The sequence below is a fragment of the Natrix helvetica genome (genome assembly GCF_964273705.1).
Source record: "Natrix helvetica genome assembly, chromosome: 1".
Classification (NCBI taxonomy): domain Eukaryota; kingdom Metazoa; phylum Chordata; class Lepidosauria; order Squamata; family Natricidae; genus Natrix; species Natrix helvetica.
In genome coordinates, this window is record NC_138548.1 from 133,816,121 (window position 1) to 133,837,147 (window position 21,027).

Genomic DNA, 21,027 nt, shown 5'->3' on the forward strand with positions numbered 1-21,027 from the left:
AACTTATTAAATGTATTTTAAAAATTCAGCTTAATTAATAATAAATTAAAAATAAAACAGGATACAGAAATTCTTCCAGATGAAGATATGTTTAAAAATGGAGTTAACAACATAAATTAACAATAAAAAGCATTGAGGATGATGGATGAATAGAAACACAACCTTGAATGATACTACTCACCTTGAAAATGGTCAAATAGGATCAGTCATACCAGCAAGCTATATTTTATACAGAAGCAACTGATAAACTCTATTGCACGGGTACTCTCTTACACATGCACTTGCTTACACACAATTTCTCTGTCCCATTGTTTGCTTTTTCTCATGCAACTCGCAAGGAAACTTTTTTGAAATTTTCCTTTATCTTCCAACCACAACACTGACTGAGCAATTGCCAAAAAAGAGGCATTCAAATCCAAGAAATTAGGCAAGTGATAGTGAAGTCATCCAGCGGATTTTTTTCCTTTTGTCACAAGACAATTTGTGTTATGAAAACCTATCTTTGGAATTCTATCGTTTCAAAAATAGCGTGCCCGGCTTGTCCCTGCTGGTGTTAACTTACAACATCACCATCAACATTTGAAGACATCTTCAAATCCCTTTTCAGTTCTTCAAATTTACAATCCTAACACCCTGTTACCTAGGAGTGAGTCCCACTGCTCACTGAACTTACACACAGGTACTTTGTCTAAGTACATCATACATATATCTAAACTTTTTCCTAGATAAATTTTCATTTTAAAAATAGTAGGTTTTTTTTAAAGCCTCTGGGAATACTAGACTTTCAGACGTTGAATCAGTTAAAAACAGTAGCATGAGAGACAGTACAGATATGTAAACAGAGTTGAAAACAAAAACGTGTTTCTTACCACCTGCAGGGTTAGCTGATCTGGATCCTGGATTATGACAGCAGACGAAAGGACAGGCAGAAAGTGAAGCAGAGAAAGCGAGACAATACAGAGTTCAAGAAGCATTGTTATTTGCATACAAACTCCTTTTTGACAAGCACATCACTGCTCATATTTTATTATGGATTAGTGTGTGGCAAGAAAACATTTCTGCCAAGTAGTAAATAACTATTTACAGTAGAATAAACTGTAATTCTAGCTTTATGCCTGCTATCCATGAGGCTGGCAGGGCACGGGACAAACAAGTAACATTACTATCCTGGGAATAGCAATCCTATCAATGCAATGTTACAGAATAGGCAATGATATCACAGGAAAAACAAGACAAATATTACAAGGGTTGTGCTTATAATGCAGAATGACCGGATAGTATAGAGGTTAGTAACAAAACAAAACAAAACAAAACAAAACATCTGTCACCTTAAACCTAGCATTCTATCTATTAAATAGTTCCTGTTCCTGGCTATGATTTATTACTTTATTTTTTAAAGATAAAATAAGCATCAGAAATGTTACTCAGTAGCAACCATTTCAGTTGGCACAAATAACATACCTAGCACATATGCAGAGCAATCAACGGCACGTAACATTTGGGGATTGAGAAAACAAATTCATCACTTCTAACAACAAAGTCAGCCCTACCAAGCATTTCAATCTTTTGTTACAGTGCATTGTAGAAACAAGTGAAATATTTGTTTCAATGTTAATGTACAAAGTTCAGCATTTTTATTTGTGTTTAAAGCAAGAATATGGAATGCTGAAAATGAAAGTCAGAGATGGGAAGAATCTTTGACTGGCTTCATTTCAAAATATCGTTCTTGATTTTGCAGTTTTAGCAGCATCTAAAAAGACTTTATCTGACTCAAACATTTAATATGTGAAGTGCCTCTTAGATTAAAAGCAAATGAAAAATACTAGTCTCTTGATATTTTTTTCCTTTCTCTTGCAAAGATTCAAAATTCTCAAACTAGATCTTTTTGTGCTTAGCCATCCTGATGTTCCCTAAAGTAATGGCATATTGACAGCATTTCTCTTTAAAACAAGAGAAAAAAATATTATATACTATTTTTAGGATTAGAATCACAACATGTATAATATAGTTCCTTCCTATACCTAACATGTAAGTATGTTTACAGTACTTGAAACACCAAAGACTTTAATCAATAGAGTGCCATGATTTTTTGAAGGCCTACAGCCATGATGGCGAACCTGTGGTACGTGTGCCACAAATGGCACGCAGAGCCCTCTCTGCAGGCATGCAAGCCGTCACTGCAGGTCAGCTCCACTACATATGTGCGCACAACTCCTGCTGGCCAGCTGATTGTTGAGTCTCTACTGCGCATGCGGGAGACGCGCACACATGTGTGTAGAGTAGGTACATTCACAGAAGTGTGGGGAGTGCAGCGTGCCCCCATGCCCCATTTTTGGTCCCAGGAGACTTCAGGGAGGCCTGCTACTCCCAAAATGGGCTACAGGTGGGTGCCACTGGCTAGCTGATTGTTGGGTCTCTACCGCGTATGCGTGGGGAGTGGAGAGGACACTCGCGCATTCACGGGGAAAGTGTGGGGGGGTATGGTGTGCCCCCCACGACCCATTTTTGGTCCCAGGAGGCTTCAGGGAGGCCTGCTAAGCACAAAACGGGGCTTGGGAGGGTCATGAACACATGTTCAGGGGGCAGGAGCAAGGTGGAGGGTCACACACACGTGTGCAAGGGAAGGTGTGTGTGGGCATGCACGTGCATGCTGTCAACCGTGGGCGCTGTTGCTCGTGTGCGTTTTCAGCACACGAGGACAAAAAGGTTAGCCATCACTGGCCTACAGATTACTGCTGTTTGAAAACCTAACACAGGAAAAATTCAGACATTTCTCTGTTGTGACAAAGATTGAAAATCAATTCAGTTAAATAGAATACTAACACTCTCTTTATGTGTATGTGTGTGCGCATGTGTGTGCAGGTACTACAGGTCATCCTCAGCTTACAACCATTCATTTAATGATAATTCAAAATTATGATGGCGTTGGAAAAAAAATGACTTATAACCCATCCTTGAAATTACAACCGTTCCAGCACCTCACAGTCACATGATTGCAATCTGGGTACTTGGCAACTGATTTGCAATTATGAGAGTTGCAGCAGCTTGTGTTCATGTGATCATGATTTGTGACCTCAGCTAGCTTCCAACAAAGTAAATTAGGAAAGCCAAATTTGTTTAATGACCATGTAATTTACTTAACTATCATTTGATTCACTTAATGACCATGATAAAATTGGTTGTAAAATCAGGGCCACTCACTTTAGGACTATACTAATTTATTATGAAAATTCTGGTCCCAATTGTGGTCGTAAGTCAAGGATTACCTGTATCCATAGAAGTCGGAGTACGATGGGGAAAAAATCAGGGGGGGAAATTATCCACAACCAGTGGACATGTTTATGCCATATAAATTAGCAGCCTTGCCACAGAATATACAGTTTTATACAGGCATTTACACTAAGCTGTCAAGCAGCAATTTTAGATGAATACTTTTTATGTTTACTACCCTCTACTCAATTTTTTATAGATGTGAAGAGAACATCTAACTTATTTACTTTATATTTTATGTCCTTTCCTCAGTAATTGGTGAACACATAGAGACAGACAGCCAATTCTGAAGAGCATGAAGAGGTTTTTTCCCCTCTTCTAATGGTCATTATGAATGAAAATCTTTCTGCAAATTCACTGTCTATTCACAATTCACAAACAGGGCCTTGGAACTGAGTGTGTATTCACCCCATGTTTGGGAAAATATACTGCCATGATTCAGGATAAATTAATGATCCTGGTTCTCGATAAACATTGTACAACAGGCAGTCAGAATGTATGTTTTTCCAAATAGTATGTAGTTTTGGGGGCATTACTAGTTTTTCACTGTAATTTAACATATGAAAGTCTGTTCTATATATTACCACGTGCTGAAGAAGAAAAAGAATGGGGAAAGAAAAATGTTGCCAGAGAAAGAGAGAAAAAAAGATATTGGAAAGAAAACCTCATCTTGGTTTGAGAGCAGTAACTTTCCAGCTGCTCTTATCTTGTACCACTGGATTAGTCAGAAGCTTGGGAGAAACGCAAAAATAAACCAGGAATAAACCACCTAGTCTATCAGTGGTTAGACTTACTGACTACACATAGTGAAAAGAAAAGAAAATTAATAAAGCAAGCCATAGTTTTATATTATGCTTTGTTGACCCTAAATTAGTCATATTTTACCTTAACTCAAATAAGGCACAAATTGGCATTATAATTCTTGGCTTAAGTATCCTATGTGGTATGAGCCAAGCCTCTGTATGCAGGAGTTCATGTTTACGTGAAACACTTTTATTGACATCACTAACAAGATGCTGAATGGCTCCATGTGGGGATCGAGTGCTTACAGAGATTCTGTCTACTATTTCCTGAATTCTCTGCCCCACTGATATTTTGTTTAAGTATTTTTTAATTAAAAAAAAAGAAATCAAGAAGAGGCATGTTGCAAAACATAGTGCCGATCTCTAGCGTCTTCATTCCCAGACCATCCCATCTTTGCAAATCATTCTTAGAGAAATGAATATTCCGAGGAGTTAAGTCCCAACTGAATTTTTTTTAAAAAAATCTGCATATCATACCTAATTTATCAAGACCTAACTATAGAAATTAACTTTTAAAACTGCATTTGAAGAATGTTCATAGCACTGAATGGAAACACTGGTGTATATGAAAATAAGGTAGGCAAAAAAACAAACTTGGAAAATACACTGTCTCCTCCACAATAGCACACTAAATGGTTCCTTACGCTGAGATTGCGAAACTACTTTAGCCCGACTGCGGCCTCGGGTGTCAGCAGGTGTTGAAGTGATACTACTGGTGCTTCCAGAGCTTTGCCTCCTTGTGCGAATTCGACCTGAGGAAAGAAAAAAAGAACAGAAAAGTGACGGTTAAACTTTAATGTGATTGTGGTTAATATTTTCTTTCGCTCGCACCTCAGTTAATAGTTCTGCAATCTGACTAAAATGAGAAAATTATAATAAGAGGCTGAAACTGGATTCCCCAAATTAGGAATCTGATGTTATTCCCTTATTTATATACATTAATTAGAATGGAAGCTAACTACTTAGTGCAAAATATACCAATCACTAAAGCTGAGCATGGTTCTAAAATGATTCTGAAGAAGTAGATGGGCATTCGTACAAGCTCATTAAAGCACTTCTATCTTATTCAGACTTCTGAAAAAATATGACAAAAGATATGGCTGCCTCAATGAGTAGCAGAGAGACCCTGTGTTCATATGACTTCTAAAGAATATTTTCCAAACCAGTTTAGAATCATGCTCAACCTTACAAATTATTTATCTTTTTAATGCATTCAGAACTCCAGACTCAACACACCAGGAAAGAATTATATAATAGAATTGTTTTTAAAGCATACTGCAAACAAAATTTCCACCAGAACTAACAGGAAAAGGAAAAAAAGAAGAAGTATAGTCCTGTAACTTGCATAATGCTTAAATTATCAAGGCAAATACAAAACTAGAAGACAAAGTTGGGATTAAAGAGACAGAAATAGGTGCGAATGTAAAAAGGAAAGAACCACAGTAATATATGCTAAGAAAAAATGAATGGCAGTATCTTCAAATTAATATTAAATAGGATTAAGCAACATGACTCTTATTTTCCTGACGAGAAAAAGAGCTTCCTTTCCCTCCAGATCACATACTAGTATTTATTATAATTAATTTATATGAATCTCTCTGGTGCTTCCACAGACCTAATGTCATCCATCAAATAGGTTTCCTAGTAATCACTTTTGAGGGCATCATAATAAAGAGGTCCTATATATGTAGAGACTAATCAGAGTTCCAGCTAACATGGAGAAAGACCAATGTGTATTACATTTCTACCTGCATAAGGCCACTTCATATTGATACCAATTGTGCAGCTACTAAGACCAGATTATAAGAGTTTCCCTTGTTTTTAGAAAAAAGTCTTTTATTGGCCATCACTATCAGGAAATACAGTGGTGCTTAAAAGTTTGTGAACCCTTCTGAATGTTCACATTTGCTATTATTTAAAACCACATGGAGCTTAGCCACACGATTAGATCTATTCCACAATAAAATGGACATTACTTTTATGCAGAATGCTATCCAATTCAATTCAATCCATTCATGAATATATGACAAGGCAATTAAAAACATCAGTATAGTACAGTTATTTAATTAGCTGAATTAGCTTCTTTCAGGGACTGCCACATAAATTAAAAAATTTCTAGGAAGATTACATTTCTACTTTTTTTTAGTACTTTGACAATTATCTGTCTAAAACAGTTTGGAGTTGGTATTGTGAATGATATCATATTAATGATGTAAATTGGTTTAGGAAAGGACACTTGAAGATTATAATAAAAACAAAGAACAATAAAATATACTGGCCAATTTCCCCCTTCAGAGTCAAAAAAGCAACTTCAATTATTATATTAAATATCATTAGTTAGCCTGCTTATCCAAAAGGCCTCTCTAGCATCCACTATCTTTTGCATAGAGTTCGACGCAAGCAAAAATACCATTCACAGCCTGATTCTGCAAAGTATTTATTTATTGTCAAATTTCTAAGACACTCCTCAGATTTATTAGAAGTAGGAATTCAGATACTTAAACAAGTAAAAAAGAAAAAAGAAAAACTCATTTTATACTTTGGGGGCCAAATAGCTTTAACTAAGAGCCAAATATGAAAGGTGTATAAGAATGTTTGAATTGTTAATAAAATGGTCCTTTGGAAAGTTGAAAAAAAAGATAAAGTTGATAAAGATAAGGCTGAGTTATGAATGGGCCTATGGACGATAGGAGTAAGAAAAATTTATTATCAGTCTCTTTACGTTTTCTCATCCCCAAATTATTCTGCATTATAATAGTTTAGGCAGGATCTGTAGTAAGCTTTTATTACAGTGATTTTATCTGCATACTATTATCTAAACTGGATATGAGCTTTTCATCTAAAAGAAAAGAGGAATAAAGAAGTAAAGAATACAATGTCCAATAATACTTTATCCAGTATAGTTTAATAGTGGTATGTACCTCTAACTCTGTTACTCTCTGTTAAAATAATGGGCATGCTAACACAAATATTCTCTCTAGATATACTCAGACCAGTCATCACCCATTTTTCTTTATCTGCCACAGCACGATTTCAGATAAATACTGTATAAATAAAGTTAATATCTTTCAGTAGATAGGTCCCTTCAGTTGGATGCAACTAGTATTTACCTTGAACCTAGGTTTTCCAATTAGGAAAGGAATATGAAGTCACATGTCTCTTTCCACTATCATTCTTATTGATTTCTTCTGATCATTATAACCAGATACATGCTCAGATTCTGAGCATAGGTTTTGGGAATCTATTTATAATTTATAAATATCAATCTGAGTGGAGTAAAATAACCAGTTTTATTCCAAAACAGTTTATAATAGTATCCATATATGTGTTTCAATATATTGCACACATCCTTCTTGGATGGTTAAATTCACAGCTATATGTTGGCCGACATAATACGCTGTAGATTAAGAGATTTTAGCTTGCATAGCATAATGTTAACATGCTTGGGGGAAAACTGATGCTTCATTGAACTTGTGGTACATTAATCAAAATATGCCAAAACTACCATTAGTAAGGAATGATGCATGTGACATGGGTTGAATTGATGATGATAACTCAGTCTATATATTTCTATTTTATCAAGAAGTATTATGTAAAGGTTTTGATTGACTAAAGCCAGAATAGCAATAGGGAAAACATGTGGGCTTCTTTGATGATAATTGTAATAAGGAGGGTCATATCTTAAGGAATGGGGTTGCTAAATACATGTCATAAAGTGAAAGCATACGTTTATGAACAAAAAGATTTAATTGTATGTCAGAATGTACAAAATCCAGAAAGTTGTTGGATGTGGGGGAGTGGTGTATAAAAGCAGAAATCCATAGGGAGGTTACAGCTACATATTATGTCCAATAGATGGGAATTGTGGGAGAATTAGGGATGAATTTTGTTTAAACACTGAAACCTTAAGAAGGAATGCAATCTAAGGGGAAATATGGGTCGTTGTCAACTTATAACAGCTTGTTTAGTGACCTTTCAAAGTTACAGCGCCACTGAAAAAGATTTATGACCATTTTTCACATTTACAACTACTGCAGCATCCCCTATGGCCATGTGATCAAAATTAAGATGCTTGGCATAACTTGCTTACTTATGATAGTTGCAGTGTCCTGGGGTCATGTGATCACCTTTTGCAACCTTCTGATAAGCAAAAATAGGGAAGCCAGATTCACTTAATAACTGACTTAACAACTTCAGTGATTCATTTAACAATGGTGGCAAGAAAGGTCATTAAATGGAGAAAAACTCACTTAACAAATGTCCCACTTAGCAACATACATTTGGGGCTCAGTTGTGATCCTAGGTCAAGAACTACCTGTATTGAACTAGGAGACATGAATAGGGTGGGAATGAGATGAGATAATTCAGAAAAAGAGACTGAATGAATCAGAATGGTGACTGTTTGGCAAATATTTCCTTAGAAAAGGGACTATTTGTAATATATGGTTTAAGAATACGCATCTATTAGTTTATACATACAACATAGGAATGAATAAGGAAACATCTACCATATTTTTCGGAGTATAAGACGCACCAAGATTTGGAAGAGGCAAATTTTAAAAATAGTAGGTAGGTAGATAGATAGAGGGAGATAGAGGGAAAAGAAAAACTGGACAACTTCCTCACACATCTCAACAGCCTACACCCCAAAATACAATTCACCATGGAAATAGAAGCAAACAACCAACTTCCCTTTCTGGATGTCCTAATCTACAAAAAACCTAATGGCTCCCTAGGACACACCATCTACCAGAAAAAAACACACACCAACCGCTACTTAAATGCACAATCCCATCACCACCCTGCACAGATCAACTCTGTAGCCAAGACCCTCATCTCCAGAACCAAATGCCTAGCCGACAAAGACCACCTGAAAACTGAATTACACAAACTCACAAATGTATTAATCTCCAATGGATTCCAAAGAAAAACAATCACCAACCTAATCCAAAAGGAGACCCCCCAAAAAAACCAAGACACAGAACAGGACAAGGGCATCGCCCTCCTCCCTTACATCAAAGGCACCACAGATAAAATCAGCAAAATTCTCCACAAGCACAATATCAGGACAGCCTTCACCACTGACCAAAAAATAGCCAACATCTTAAGAAACCCCAAAGACAAAATCCAGCTAGAAAACCAAGGAATCTACAAAATACCATGCAAAATCTGCCTAGCAATATACATAGGACAAACAAACAGAAGGATAAATGCACGCATCACAGAACACAAGAACGCAGTAAGAAAAAAAGAAAAAAACTTCCTCCCTTTTCCAGCACCTTAAAGCTACAGGACATGAAATCAACTTTGAAGGAGCCAAGTTAATCTCCAAAACAGAACACCTCCATAAGAGAATAATCATGGAAGCCATCGAAATAGAGAAACACCCCCACAACATGAACAAACGTGATGATACCTCCCGCCTACCAAACATCTGGAAACCAGCCCTAGCCAACAAACGAACACCACCCACCACCCAAGCCGTTACAATACAAAACAACAATGCACACACAGCCTGCACCAATCAGCACCAATCTACCAATCATGATACAACCACACAACCAATCATTCCACTTACTGAAATAAAGCCAGCACCCCATCCCCTCCCACCAAGACTTACAGAAAGACGGCAGCTCCGATCACATTTTAAGCCCACAGCTTGAAGATGGCAGGTGAGATCCTGCCGAAACGTTGCAAAGACAATCTCAACCTTACACAGGAAAAGACCCGAATACAACAAAACCAGCATACCTACACCCGTGAAAATCTACGAAAACATATATATATATATATATATATATATATGTATGTATGTATGTATGTATGTATGTATGTATGTATGTATGTATGCATGCATGCATGCGTGTTACAACCCCTGGTATGCCCAAATATGGGAGGGAGCTCACTACTCCCCCTTTCTGTCCTTCGGCTCATTACAGAAGACCATCCAGGCAGAAAACCATATTTTGATTTTTAATGTTGCCTTTGCTATGTTTGTGTTGTATTTGTGCTGATAAATAAATAAAGGGAGACTAGTATAGATCTATTTCAAGCTATTTAGCTCTCATCAGCTAGCCATACCCTTACTGGGATTTGAACCTGGGCCTTTATTTATTTATCAGTACAAATACAACACACACACACACACACACAGAGAGAGAGAGAGAGAGAGAGAGAGAGAGAGAGAGAGAGAGAGAGAGAGAGAATACGGTAGGTAGGTAGGGAGAAAAAGAGAGTAGGTAGGTAGGTAGATATTTCCAGGTGTATTTATCCTTGTGCTGGAAAAAGAAATTGCTGACAATCTGCAGCACCTAAGACTTTGTTTCTGCTGGCACAGCACTTGATCAATGTAATTCTCATCAATTAGTTAAAGAGCTTTCCGAAAGGAAAAAAAAAGTTTTCGCACTCTACAAACCTCCCCAAAACAGCCAGTTTTTCGCAAAAATGGACCCAGTTCTTTTTAAAGGCATGAATGGCCTTGGGGGGGGGGGGGGGCTTGCAGAGTGCTCCTGGGGGTTGGGGGTGGGCAAAAACAAGCAGAAAACGGGCCTGTTTTTTGTCAAAATAATTGCATGCATAGCCTTATGGAGGCTTATAGAGTGCTGCTGGGGGGGGGGGCAAAAAACAGCCCATTTTTTGCTCATTTCTGCCCTCCTCAGCCCCCAGGAGCTCTCTGAAAGCCTCCATAAGGCTATGCACAGCCATTTTGGTGAAGGGGCGGTGCTTCGGGAAGCAAAAAATGCTGTATTTGATGTATAAGACGCACCCAGATTTTCAGCCTCTTTTTGAGGAAAAAAGGTGCGTCTTATACTTCAAAAAATACAGTAATTTGATTTATGAACAAACACAGAAAAATAAGTGAGATATACAAATTGTAAGAGAATTATATGTGAGGGACAGACTATTATTTAGTAATGTCTAAAGTGGATCCTGGGGAAGAACTTTACATGAAATATATGAAAGAAGTAATGCAAAACTAGAACCATGGCCAGAAAAGGAAGTATGAGTTTTGTATGAAGAAAGTATTAGAAGATAAACACATACACAATATCTCCCAATATAATTTATAATGTAAAATATTTTACATTTAAATAATGCAAATAAGAATAATGTAGAAACTTCTTGGAATAGAGTAACATAGAAATGTGTGCAGTTACTCTAATGGGAAGTATAAAAAAGCATGCTTAAGTGGAATGATGAAATAATAAAGGCCATGGAGGAGAAAAAGATGATTGTAAGAGAATAACTGCTGCAAAAAAAATAAGGATATGAGGAACCAACTGAATTGGGTATATACAGTGAATATTCACGAATTGAAGGAAAGGTATTCGATTATGCATAGCGAGAAAAAGATAAGATGCAAAAATTATCGAAGAAACAAGGAAACATTAAGGTTATAGGAGGTAGATAAAATACAGTACAGTTTTGATGGAATCAGATTATTTTAGAAGTAGGTGAAAAAAGTTCCACCAGAGTGAATGGGATTCAATATTAAAAATCATCAAAGGATTTGTGAGTAAACCAAGGAAATTCTGGAAGAAATTCTAGCAGCAGTATTTTAGAAATCTGAATGTGAAATCATTACTGTAAATGTTGTGTCGAAGAAAAAGCAATAATGAAAAGGAAACAATAAATTATTCAATGATACTGAAAAATAGTAAAGCTGCAGGTGAAAGAGAGTGCAACTGGAAACATGGGTATGTTTTGCTTATGGCATCGTTGTGCAACTTCTTGATTCTTCTCTATTCAAAGGGAAGCATAATAAGAATAGAAACATCAGGGAATGCATTGAAGATAATTCTGATTGAAAACATACAGAAAGAAAATTTGATAAGTGCAGTGTGGCTTTATTGTTCAGCAAGGCTGTGCAGATCAGATTTTTGTTCTTTAGCAAGTCACTAGGAAAAAGGAAGGGGGGGGGACTGTGTATTAGTGGATTTAGATAAAAGTTTTATTTATTTATCCAATTTTGAGGCTGCCTGACTCCATAGCAACTCTGGGCAGCTTATAAGTAAAAAAAGATATGTGTAAAAAGAAATAATTGTCAACCGGAAGATAAAATTAATGCCAGCACTATCCTAGTGGATTACACTAAGAAACAGACACCATACAAATCTAAAACTACTTTTATTAGAGCAGCTGTAGTTACAGAATGTTGCAGATCTAAATGGGTTACAATTCCTCCTTTTATTTTCATGATAATTGGGGATGGGTGGGAAGACTGTCTGATGCATTTTCATAAACTATGCTCAAGTTTAATTTATATGATTGTTGCCTTGGTAATAGATCATCCCACTGTCTTTCAAGGCCATCCTTTTTTATTTACTATGATTAATAGCACTGAATTATGGAACGGTTTGTATGAATACACAGAGAAGGTTAATTGCTAAATGCCATAAGAGTGATATATGATGGAAGCAAAGCATGTATAAGAATAGATGGAATATTAGTTGAATGGTTCCACACTAACAAAGAGTAAGACAATGATGTGAGATACGTCCTATATTATTAATTTGTTTCCAGATTCTACTGTATAATTGAATAAATAATGTTTAGGATGACATCTGAGATATGTTGGAGACATGAAGGTGTGAACAGTAGTGGCCAAAATTGTGGAAACCTTTTGGGAAAAGTGTATTTTCTAAAACTTTTTTTGGAGTAGTACCATAAAATTAAATATCAATAGAGAGATATTTAATCAAGAATGTAATGCAATAACTTTTATGAAGGATTTCCTATTAGAATAGCAGTTGTAAAAAAGAAAAGTGAAACAAGATATACAAAAATTATCACCATAGAAACAACAAGATATACAAAAATTATCACCATGTCAGTTAATACTTAGTTAGGTAATCTTTAGCATGAATTATGGTCTTACAATGTCTTCCCATGGAGTGAACCAAGTCTTTTAGTTGTGCAGCTGTTATAATGTGAAACCAAGATTGAATTATTGCTTCTATTAAATGGATTTTATTGCTGGGTCACTTCTGACTAACAAGTTTCTTTAGTCGGCTCCATAGATTTTCAATTGGGTTAAGGTCTGGGCTATTCCCAGGCCATTCCAGCAGTGGAATATGATTATCTTGAAAGTCCAAAAGAAAGTGATGTTATTAGCCATCAAACCTCAGAAATATATTTTTCCCAAAATGTTTCCACAATTTTGGCCACTACTGTATCAGTGGTGGGTTCCTACCGGTTTGCATGAACCGATAGTAGTTTGGCAGCCTGGGTCACTGGAACTGGCAGTGACCCAGGTCTGCCACACCCCCGAATCGATCCCCCGATTGGCGGTGCCATCTTGTTTTTCAATTCTGTGCATGCACAGAACAATTTTAATTGCACTGTCCATGTGTGCACAGCACACATCAAGCGCACGTGCACAAAGTGCACACATGAGCGAACCAGCAGTAGTGCCAGGCGGAACCCACCCCTGTACTGTATGATTTTGTATGGAGACAATATTATGCTGTTGGCTGAAAATCCCATCGATCTGTAGTAAATGTTGGACTATACAATGAAACAACTATGGATCTGAAAATGAGGTACCTGTTAATTTTTGATCCTATAGTGGTGCTTGCATATCCCTTTTGGAATATGACCTAAAGATTATTTGTTCTTCACATTAAGTCCTAAAATCAGATAAAGGGAATCCAATTTAAAAAATGATACAAAAATATCTTATGTAGAGGTTATACGTTACGTACAGGCATGCACAGCATACTGCCATATCTTAGTAACCGATTACCTTAACTATCTATGAGCTCACCTAATTAGTAGAACCATGGACTACCAGGAACTATTGTGTTATGTGAGATTCAACCCTGGCTGGGGTGGTCTTAGAGATTGACAAGGGAAATAAGAGGGAATAAGCCAATGATAATGCTGTTGCTATATATCCTATTTGCTGCTTGTTAAAACTGTATAAAAGCCAAATAAACTCTGCGCAGGCAGGCAGACATTTTGGAAACCTGCTATGATGGTTTCCTGAGTCCTTCAATCTTATTTATTCATTTATTCATTGAAGAAAATAATCCAAAGCTACTTATTTGGGGGGGGGGGGGGAATTGTGAATCTTTGTCTTCAGTAATTGGGGTGCTCCTCTTGAACAGGAGATGTTGATGTTCACCAGTTGGAAAAGTTACAAAATTATTTCCAAAGAGTTTGACTCTACCAGTTCACTATCAGGTAGACTGATAATGGAGGGTATTCAACACCATTGTCAATCCCCCTGCCTCCCTCGATGAGTAGTCAATTAACTAAGATGACATTAAGAGCAAGACATGTTACTCCAGGAGGAGTATTCCTTTTGACTCTTTGTTTAATTGGGTTTTCTTTATTTACTTTTAGGACCTGTGAAGAGAATAGACCATGTTTCAGGTCATATTTATATAGAAATACTGAAAATTCCAAAAGGTGCACAAGCATTACTGTAGAGTCAAGAATAAACAGGTGCTAAGTGGATATTGATTGAATATACTAGAAATGAGAGTGATCAGTATACAGAAAAATACAATGAGGTGAAGGCAAATAAAGATTCAATTGCCAAATAAATAAATGAGTGAGAAATTTGATAAGATCCTCAAAAGAAAGAGGAAATAACTTCAAAAAGCAAAATGTGATATATAAACTAGTGTATGAACATGATGGAATAAATGTGGCTTGCAAGGATGGATAATAAAGATGAGGTGTAAAGTTTGGTGTAAATGAGATATTTATTTTTATTGTCTCATGCTTTAATTTCCTTGGCTTACTGTCTCTTATTCTCTTCTGCACTTAACATAAAGTTACTTACCCCCAAAAGGAGTAATATAATGAATGTATATGGGTAGATTCGGGCGAGTCAACGGGAATGAATCTTGTGGAGACAATCTGGGATGAGTTTGACCCTGTGACCCCCGAGGGCATAGACAGGATTATGGGGAAACTCAGTGCTGCCACTTGTGTGCTGGACCCGTGTCCCTCTTGGTTAGTTTCGGCTTCCCGGGAGGTGACACGAGGCTGGCTCCAGGCGATTACCAACGCTTCATTGAGAGAGGGGTTCTTTCCCACCGCCTTGAAGGAGGCGGTGGTGAGGCCCCTCCTCAAGAAGCCTTCCCTGGACCCAGCTTCTTTAGCCAACTATCATCCGGTCTCCAACCTTCGCTTTGTAGCAAAGGTTGTCGAAAGTGTGGTAGGACGTCAGCTTCCCCAGTACCTGGATGAAGCTGTCCACCTGGATCCGTTTCAGTCGGGTTTCAGACCCGGGTACAGCACGGAGACGGCATTGGTCGCGTTGATCGATGATCTCTGGCGGGCCCGGGACAGGGGCTGCTCCTCTATCCTGGTCCTATCAGACCTCTCGGCGGCTTTCGATACCATCGACCATGGTATCCTACTGCGACGACTCAGGGGGTTGGGAGTGGGGGTCACCGTTTTATGGTGGTTCTCCTCCTACCTGTCGGATCAGTTGCAGTTCCTGTTGACTGGAGGGCAGGGATCGATCCTGAGGCGCGTCACTTGTGGGGTGCCCCAGGGGTCAGTTCTCTCACCCCTCCTGTTCAACATATATATGAAACCGCTGGGCGAGATCATCCGTGGTTTTGGGGTACGGTCTCATCAATATGCTGATGATACCCAACTTTTTATCTCTAACCCAAACCACCCAAACGATGCCCTCGACGTGATGTCCCAATGCCTGGAGGCTGTGCAGATCTGGATGGGGAGGAACAGGCTCAAGCTCAATCCCTCCAAGACTGAGTGGCTATGGTTTCCATCATCCTGATTTGTGCATCTTGTTCCATCTTTGATGATAGGGGGAGAAATTTTAGCCCCTTCAGAGAGGGCCTGCAATCTAGGAGTCCTCCTGGACACACAGCTTAGTTTCGAAGATCACCTGACGGCCATGACCAGGGGGGCCTTTTACCAAATTCGCCTGGTACATCAGTTGCGCCCCTTCCTGGATCGGGATGCTCTATGCACAATCACTCATGCCCTCATCCTTTCTCGCCTGGACTACTGCAACACTCTCTACATGGGGCTGCCCTTGAAGAGCACCTGGAGGCTTCAGCTGGTCCAGAATGCGGCCGCACGGGTTATCATGGGGGTACCTAGGTGCTCCCATGTTACACCCCTTTTAGGCGGCCTGCACTGGTTGCCGGTTGTTTTCCGGGTGCGATTCAAGGTACTAATTATGCCCTTTAAAGCGCTCCATGGCTTAGGCTCAGGGTACCTGCGAGACCACCTACTGCCACCAGTAGCCTCCCACCGTCCAGTGCGATCCCACAGAGTTGGCCTCCTCAGGGTGCTGTCGGCCAGACAGTGTCGGCTGGCGACCCCCAGGGGGAGAGCCTTCTTTGTGGGAGCGCCTTCCCTCTGGAATGAGCTGCCCCCGGAACTTCGCATAATCCCCGACCTCCGGTCCTTTCGACGTGCCCTAAAAAGTTGGCTTTTCCAGCAAGCCGCCCTGGCCTGTTAATTTTATCTAATTTTTTAAATGTTAGTGTTATATTAATTGGGTTTGTTTTTTGGATTGTTTCTAATTTCCTTTTAACTTTTGTAATATGTGTTTTTTAATGTTGTACGCCACCCTGAGTCCTTTGGGAGAAGGGCAGCATATAAATCCAATAAAACAAACAAACAATATATGTCTATAGTGCAGCAGTGGTCTCCAACCTTTCTGGCTTGGCAGACTAGCAGAGGCGGCTGCAGTGACCCGGAGCGGGGTGGGGTGTGTGGGGGAGGGAATGGATGTAAGTGCACACAGCTTTCACAAAAGCAGCTTTCTGCACCCGTGCGAGGTTCTCAACATGCTGTAGCCTTGCACTGGGCTACGGGCTGGAGGTTAGGGACCTCTGCAGTACAGTACTGATGAAATTGGTTAGGGAGGGATGAGAATGAATCTGTGCAGGCATAAATCTGAATACCCCATTTCCAATTTCTAAACAAAAATAATAATTCAGTTTGAATAACATATTGGTTTAAAAAACCCAAATTTAATGCAGCAATGGCCAAGAACCAAAATGAAAACAAAGCCATCTATTTATGACAAAAGTTACTATTTCTGCACAACCAATAAGAGAACTGGAAAAAGTCTCTTGCCAATAAATTTAAATATCTTTTAACATTCTGCACTGAGTACTCTTCTTATAGAAATAAAAAGTCCAACATATTCATTTCTCCACTCCAGATATTCATTGTTACAATATCTGGTTTATAAATTTAAATCTAAGTAAAAATATATGTAAGATGTAAATTTCTTGTTTTATATTTAATGTTATAGTGAATGACATTCATGAATGACTTAAAAGTTACATACTGTCTAAGCCTAATAAACCTATTGGGGAGGGGGGACATATTGTATAATTGTTTTCTCGCTCTTTATCATTCTTCTTCTTAATTTGTTGTTTGTTATTATTCATACACTGTACTTTACTGTTTGTTATATTGTGAGAGCCCAGAGAGTCTGGAGTCACATGTTGCCTAAATTAATAAATTAAATTAAGTTGTGCCTAGGAGCTAGGAGAAAGAGACAATAAAGGGCATACAATAGTTCCAATATGAGGAAAGAGTCCAAACAACATGCAAGAGTCATGCAAGAGGTACCAGCAGACACGGATGAAAACCAGGGAGTACTTGGGTGATAACAGAGACCTGGTAAAGTTGGAGACAGACCTGTTATACAGACAGCTTACCCTCAGCTTTACTGGTAGTACCATCTTTAAGCAAATTAAAAGAATAAGGAGAGTGATAAGAGGGAATAGTTAGTAATATCAGCAGAAGTGGGCAGGGTGTTTTTAGTATCACAAATGAGGGGAAAATCACATAGTCAAACAAAGTAAAATAAATTAGTTAATAGAGCAGAACCACAAAAAGATTTCCTTTGCCTATTTTCTTGTTTTCACACAAGATACATTATGATGCATTTCTTCTAGAATTATATATGCTACTTAGCAGACCCTGCAAACTATAATAAGTATTCATTCTTCTACTAATTTAGCAGATATCTCTTCACCACAGACCAAATCGTAATAGCAGCTCCAATTGACTAAAAATGACCATATAATGCACTGTTAATATAAGCAGCTAACATAATCACTCCTTTTACTGTATTAATGCTGCTGCACATAGTATTTAATGCTCAAGTATGAGTAGGTCTGAACAAGAAACAAACAAGTCCTAAATTAGTTCTGCTTTTTGTTTGTTTGTGCATTTTTTCCATGTATTTTGTTACCATGAATACAAATTTATGGAAACACTGGAGGAGCTGCTTAAGAAAATGAGGTGTCGAAGTGTCCAATGCTATTGTAATATCAGAATAAAATACCACCCAGAGATCTTATATACCTGAACACTGTGAAACAAAACTAGTCATTAGAGATATCTACAGGACAGAAGGTTTTCATCAAAATGACAAAAGCAGCTTCATGTTATAAGCTCTGCCCTTTTCATGTGTGCATGCAACGCAAGTGAAGAAAAATAGCACTTGCAACATGAGAGCATTTTTGTTACCTGTCCTCCCATTTCCCCATGGATGCTTCTGCCAATCAGACACAATTTTAAGCTTTAGGGGACTATCATCTATTTTCTGTGATATCAAGGATCTATCTAAATATTTAAAAAGTATTCTAGTTATCACAAGATGGTGTAAGTAATTTCAAAATATCAAATAGGCAAAAGACAAAGAAAATGAGCACAGTCAAGACCCAGTTTAGATTCCCAGATCGGAAAATTATGAACTGTGGACCACGTCTATCAAAACTTTTGTGAAATTAGGGTATTTCACTGAAAAATCCTGACTTGCTTACATTTTTCTATTAATTAAAAAGGCTTCTTATACATTTTATTAGTAGAAGCTCTCCCTTAGGAAAGTAAATTTTTGTGAATTTTATCTGAATATCTCCGTAACCATATCTGTTCAGTTTCAGATAGGCAGTTGGGAATAGCAATAGCAATAGCACTTAAGACTTTACAGCCCTAAGTAGTTTATAGTCAGCATATTTCCGCCAACAATCTGGGTCCTCATTTTACCGATCTCGGAAGGATAGAAGGCTGAGTCAACTTTGAGCCGGTGACAATCAAACTGCTGAACTGCAGACAACCTGCAGTCAGCAGAAATTGCCTGCAGTATTGCATTCTAACACTGCGCCACCATGGCTCGTAATATATAGACAATTGGCTCCTGTAGAAGGTGATCCTTCTGTCCAGGTGACACTAAAATCAAAATGCTGGCTAAGTAGAGAAACAAAATCTGTAGATGAGCCACTGGTGTTACTAATCCCATGTGGTGCTTGAATTAACTAAAATAGAAAGATCTAATACTAAGAGGGTTGTTATCATAGCAGAATTTCAGTTTCTTTTCTAATCAGGTGATGAAAGTAAGCTTCTTCTAGAAATGCAAAGACTACCAAATACTGTATATTGTCAACAAAACTAACCTTAGTATTTCTCTTTTGTAGCATCTCTCTCCTAGGTACTCTGTGAGCAATCTCAGATCTAGTGTAACCCTTACACCTCCTTTACTTTGGGATATAAATTCCAGATGTGTGGAATTTCACACTTGTTCTGTTGCACTGATTTACAGAAGATGCTGGTAGTCTTAAGAAAATCCTGATATTTTGACACTGTTAAATGGCAATGCTTCTTCCCTATCATATAAATGAATTCTAGTAGTTAGTCAGTAGTCAGCTGATGTTTTCTTCTGACCTCTGGTTTTTTTTGGGGGGGAAGAGCAGAGAATGGATTTACCTGAGGACCTGCATTTTTAGACTATCCAGATCTGGTTACTCCTTTAAACCAGCTGAGCAGATTGGGCAAAAGAATAACATCTATATGTTTAAATTTATCCTTTCCTGAATTAGGAAACCCTTTTATTTTTTGTTTCTACTAAGACAATATCAACAGTTTTCTTAAAGAGATTTTTTAAACTATAAGCTTCCCTACCTCCAAAATTTTAGGATTAGAAGAGATTTTAAACTATTATGAAAAGCTCTGTCTAACATAGTTTCCCTCTTTAAAAACAGCACTTGTGGCATTTATTTTTCTGGCCTTTTTTCTAAGAGAAATTCTCAGGGGAGGGGAAATTCGGGAACCTGTGAGAATTGGAAAGAGGATGAATTTGGAAGGACCACAGGAAGAATTCCTTGATTTATAAACTCCTTTCATACTGTTGTTGGAATCAGAACCTCGTCTCTCCTTTCTTTTGCACTTTTTGACCAGGGATGGGATATGAACCTGCTCTTTTTTTTTTTTGGGGGGGGGGGGCTGCAGAATGTTCACAGCCTCAGAAATCTTTTAAGGTTTTAATTCACTCCCCAAACACCACCCACTTTTGTTGGGAGAATCAGGCGTTGGAGAAGATCAGTCTGAGACACAGGATAATTCTTCCCCTTAGAGTTTTTAATTGAAGATTAGACTCTGCCTGTTTTCTCCACAAGACGTTACCGCCCATAAAGGCAGAATATCACCTGGGGGGGGGGGTTTCCCCCCTCAGGAGAATTATCTATTTGTGCTGAAAATAGCTTTGTATGGTATCTCAAATTTCAGTAAACCTAGGATGTAGTTTTTCATGCTGGTACAACTGATATTTAGAAAATGCCAGTGGTGGAAGAGGCACCATTGCTACATACAGCAGTGATGTCTCATAGATCATTAGTGGTGTTCAAACACCATGTTGCCATTGATAGATTCACCAAGCTATAAGAACAGCTTCTTACAAAAATAGTTATTGTCTTTTAACTAAATTAAGACTTCGTTAATGTCAGACACTAATAGAAATTGTTATCAATAAGGTGGCCATAAACAATAAGCAATACAAATGTGTTGTTGACATATATTCAATTGAATCTATTTGCTTTTTGTAATACATATTTTTATTCTTGGATTAGACAGTGAGTTCAAATGAACTTTTTTCTGAAAATGACAGGATAGGCTATTTCTCATTTTATGCCTACTGCAGTTTTTAAACAAAAGTTTACTT

General features: G+C 37.9%; 1 protein-coding gene across 6 annotated transcripts in view; it reads right to left on the reverse strand.

Annotated features, from left to right (window-relative positions):
- Window positions 1-21,027, reverse strand: part of CLASP1 (cytoplasmic linker associated protein 1) — a 229,891-nt gene that overhangs the window by 75,515 nt on the left and 133,349 nt on the right. For all 6 annotated transcript variants that reach the window (XM_081934018.1, XM_081934019.1, XM_081934017.1 and 3 more), the window contains one exon: window positions 4,718-4,825. In XM_081934018.1, coding sequence (XP_081790144.1) covers window positions 4,718-4,825 — 108 coding nt within the window. The remainder of the gene's footprint in view (window positions 1-4,717; window positions 4,826-21,027) is intronic.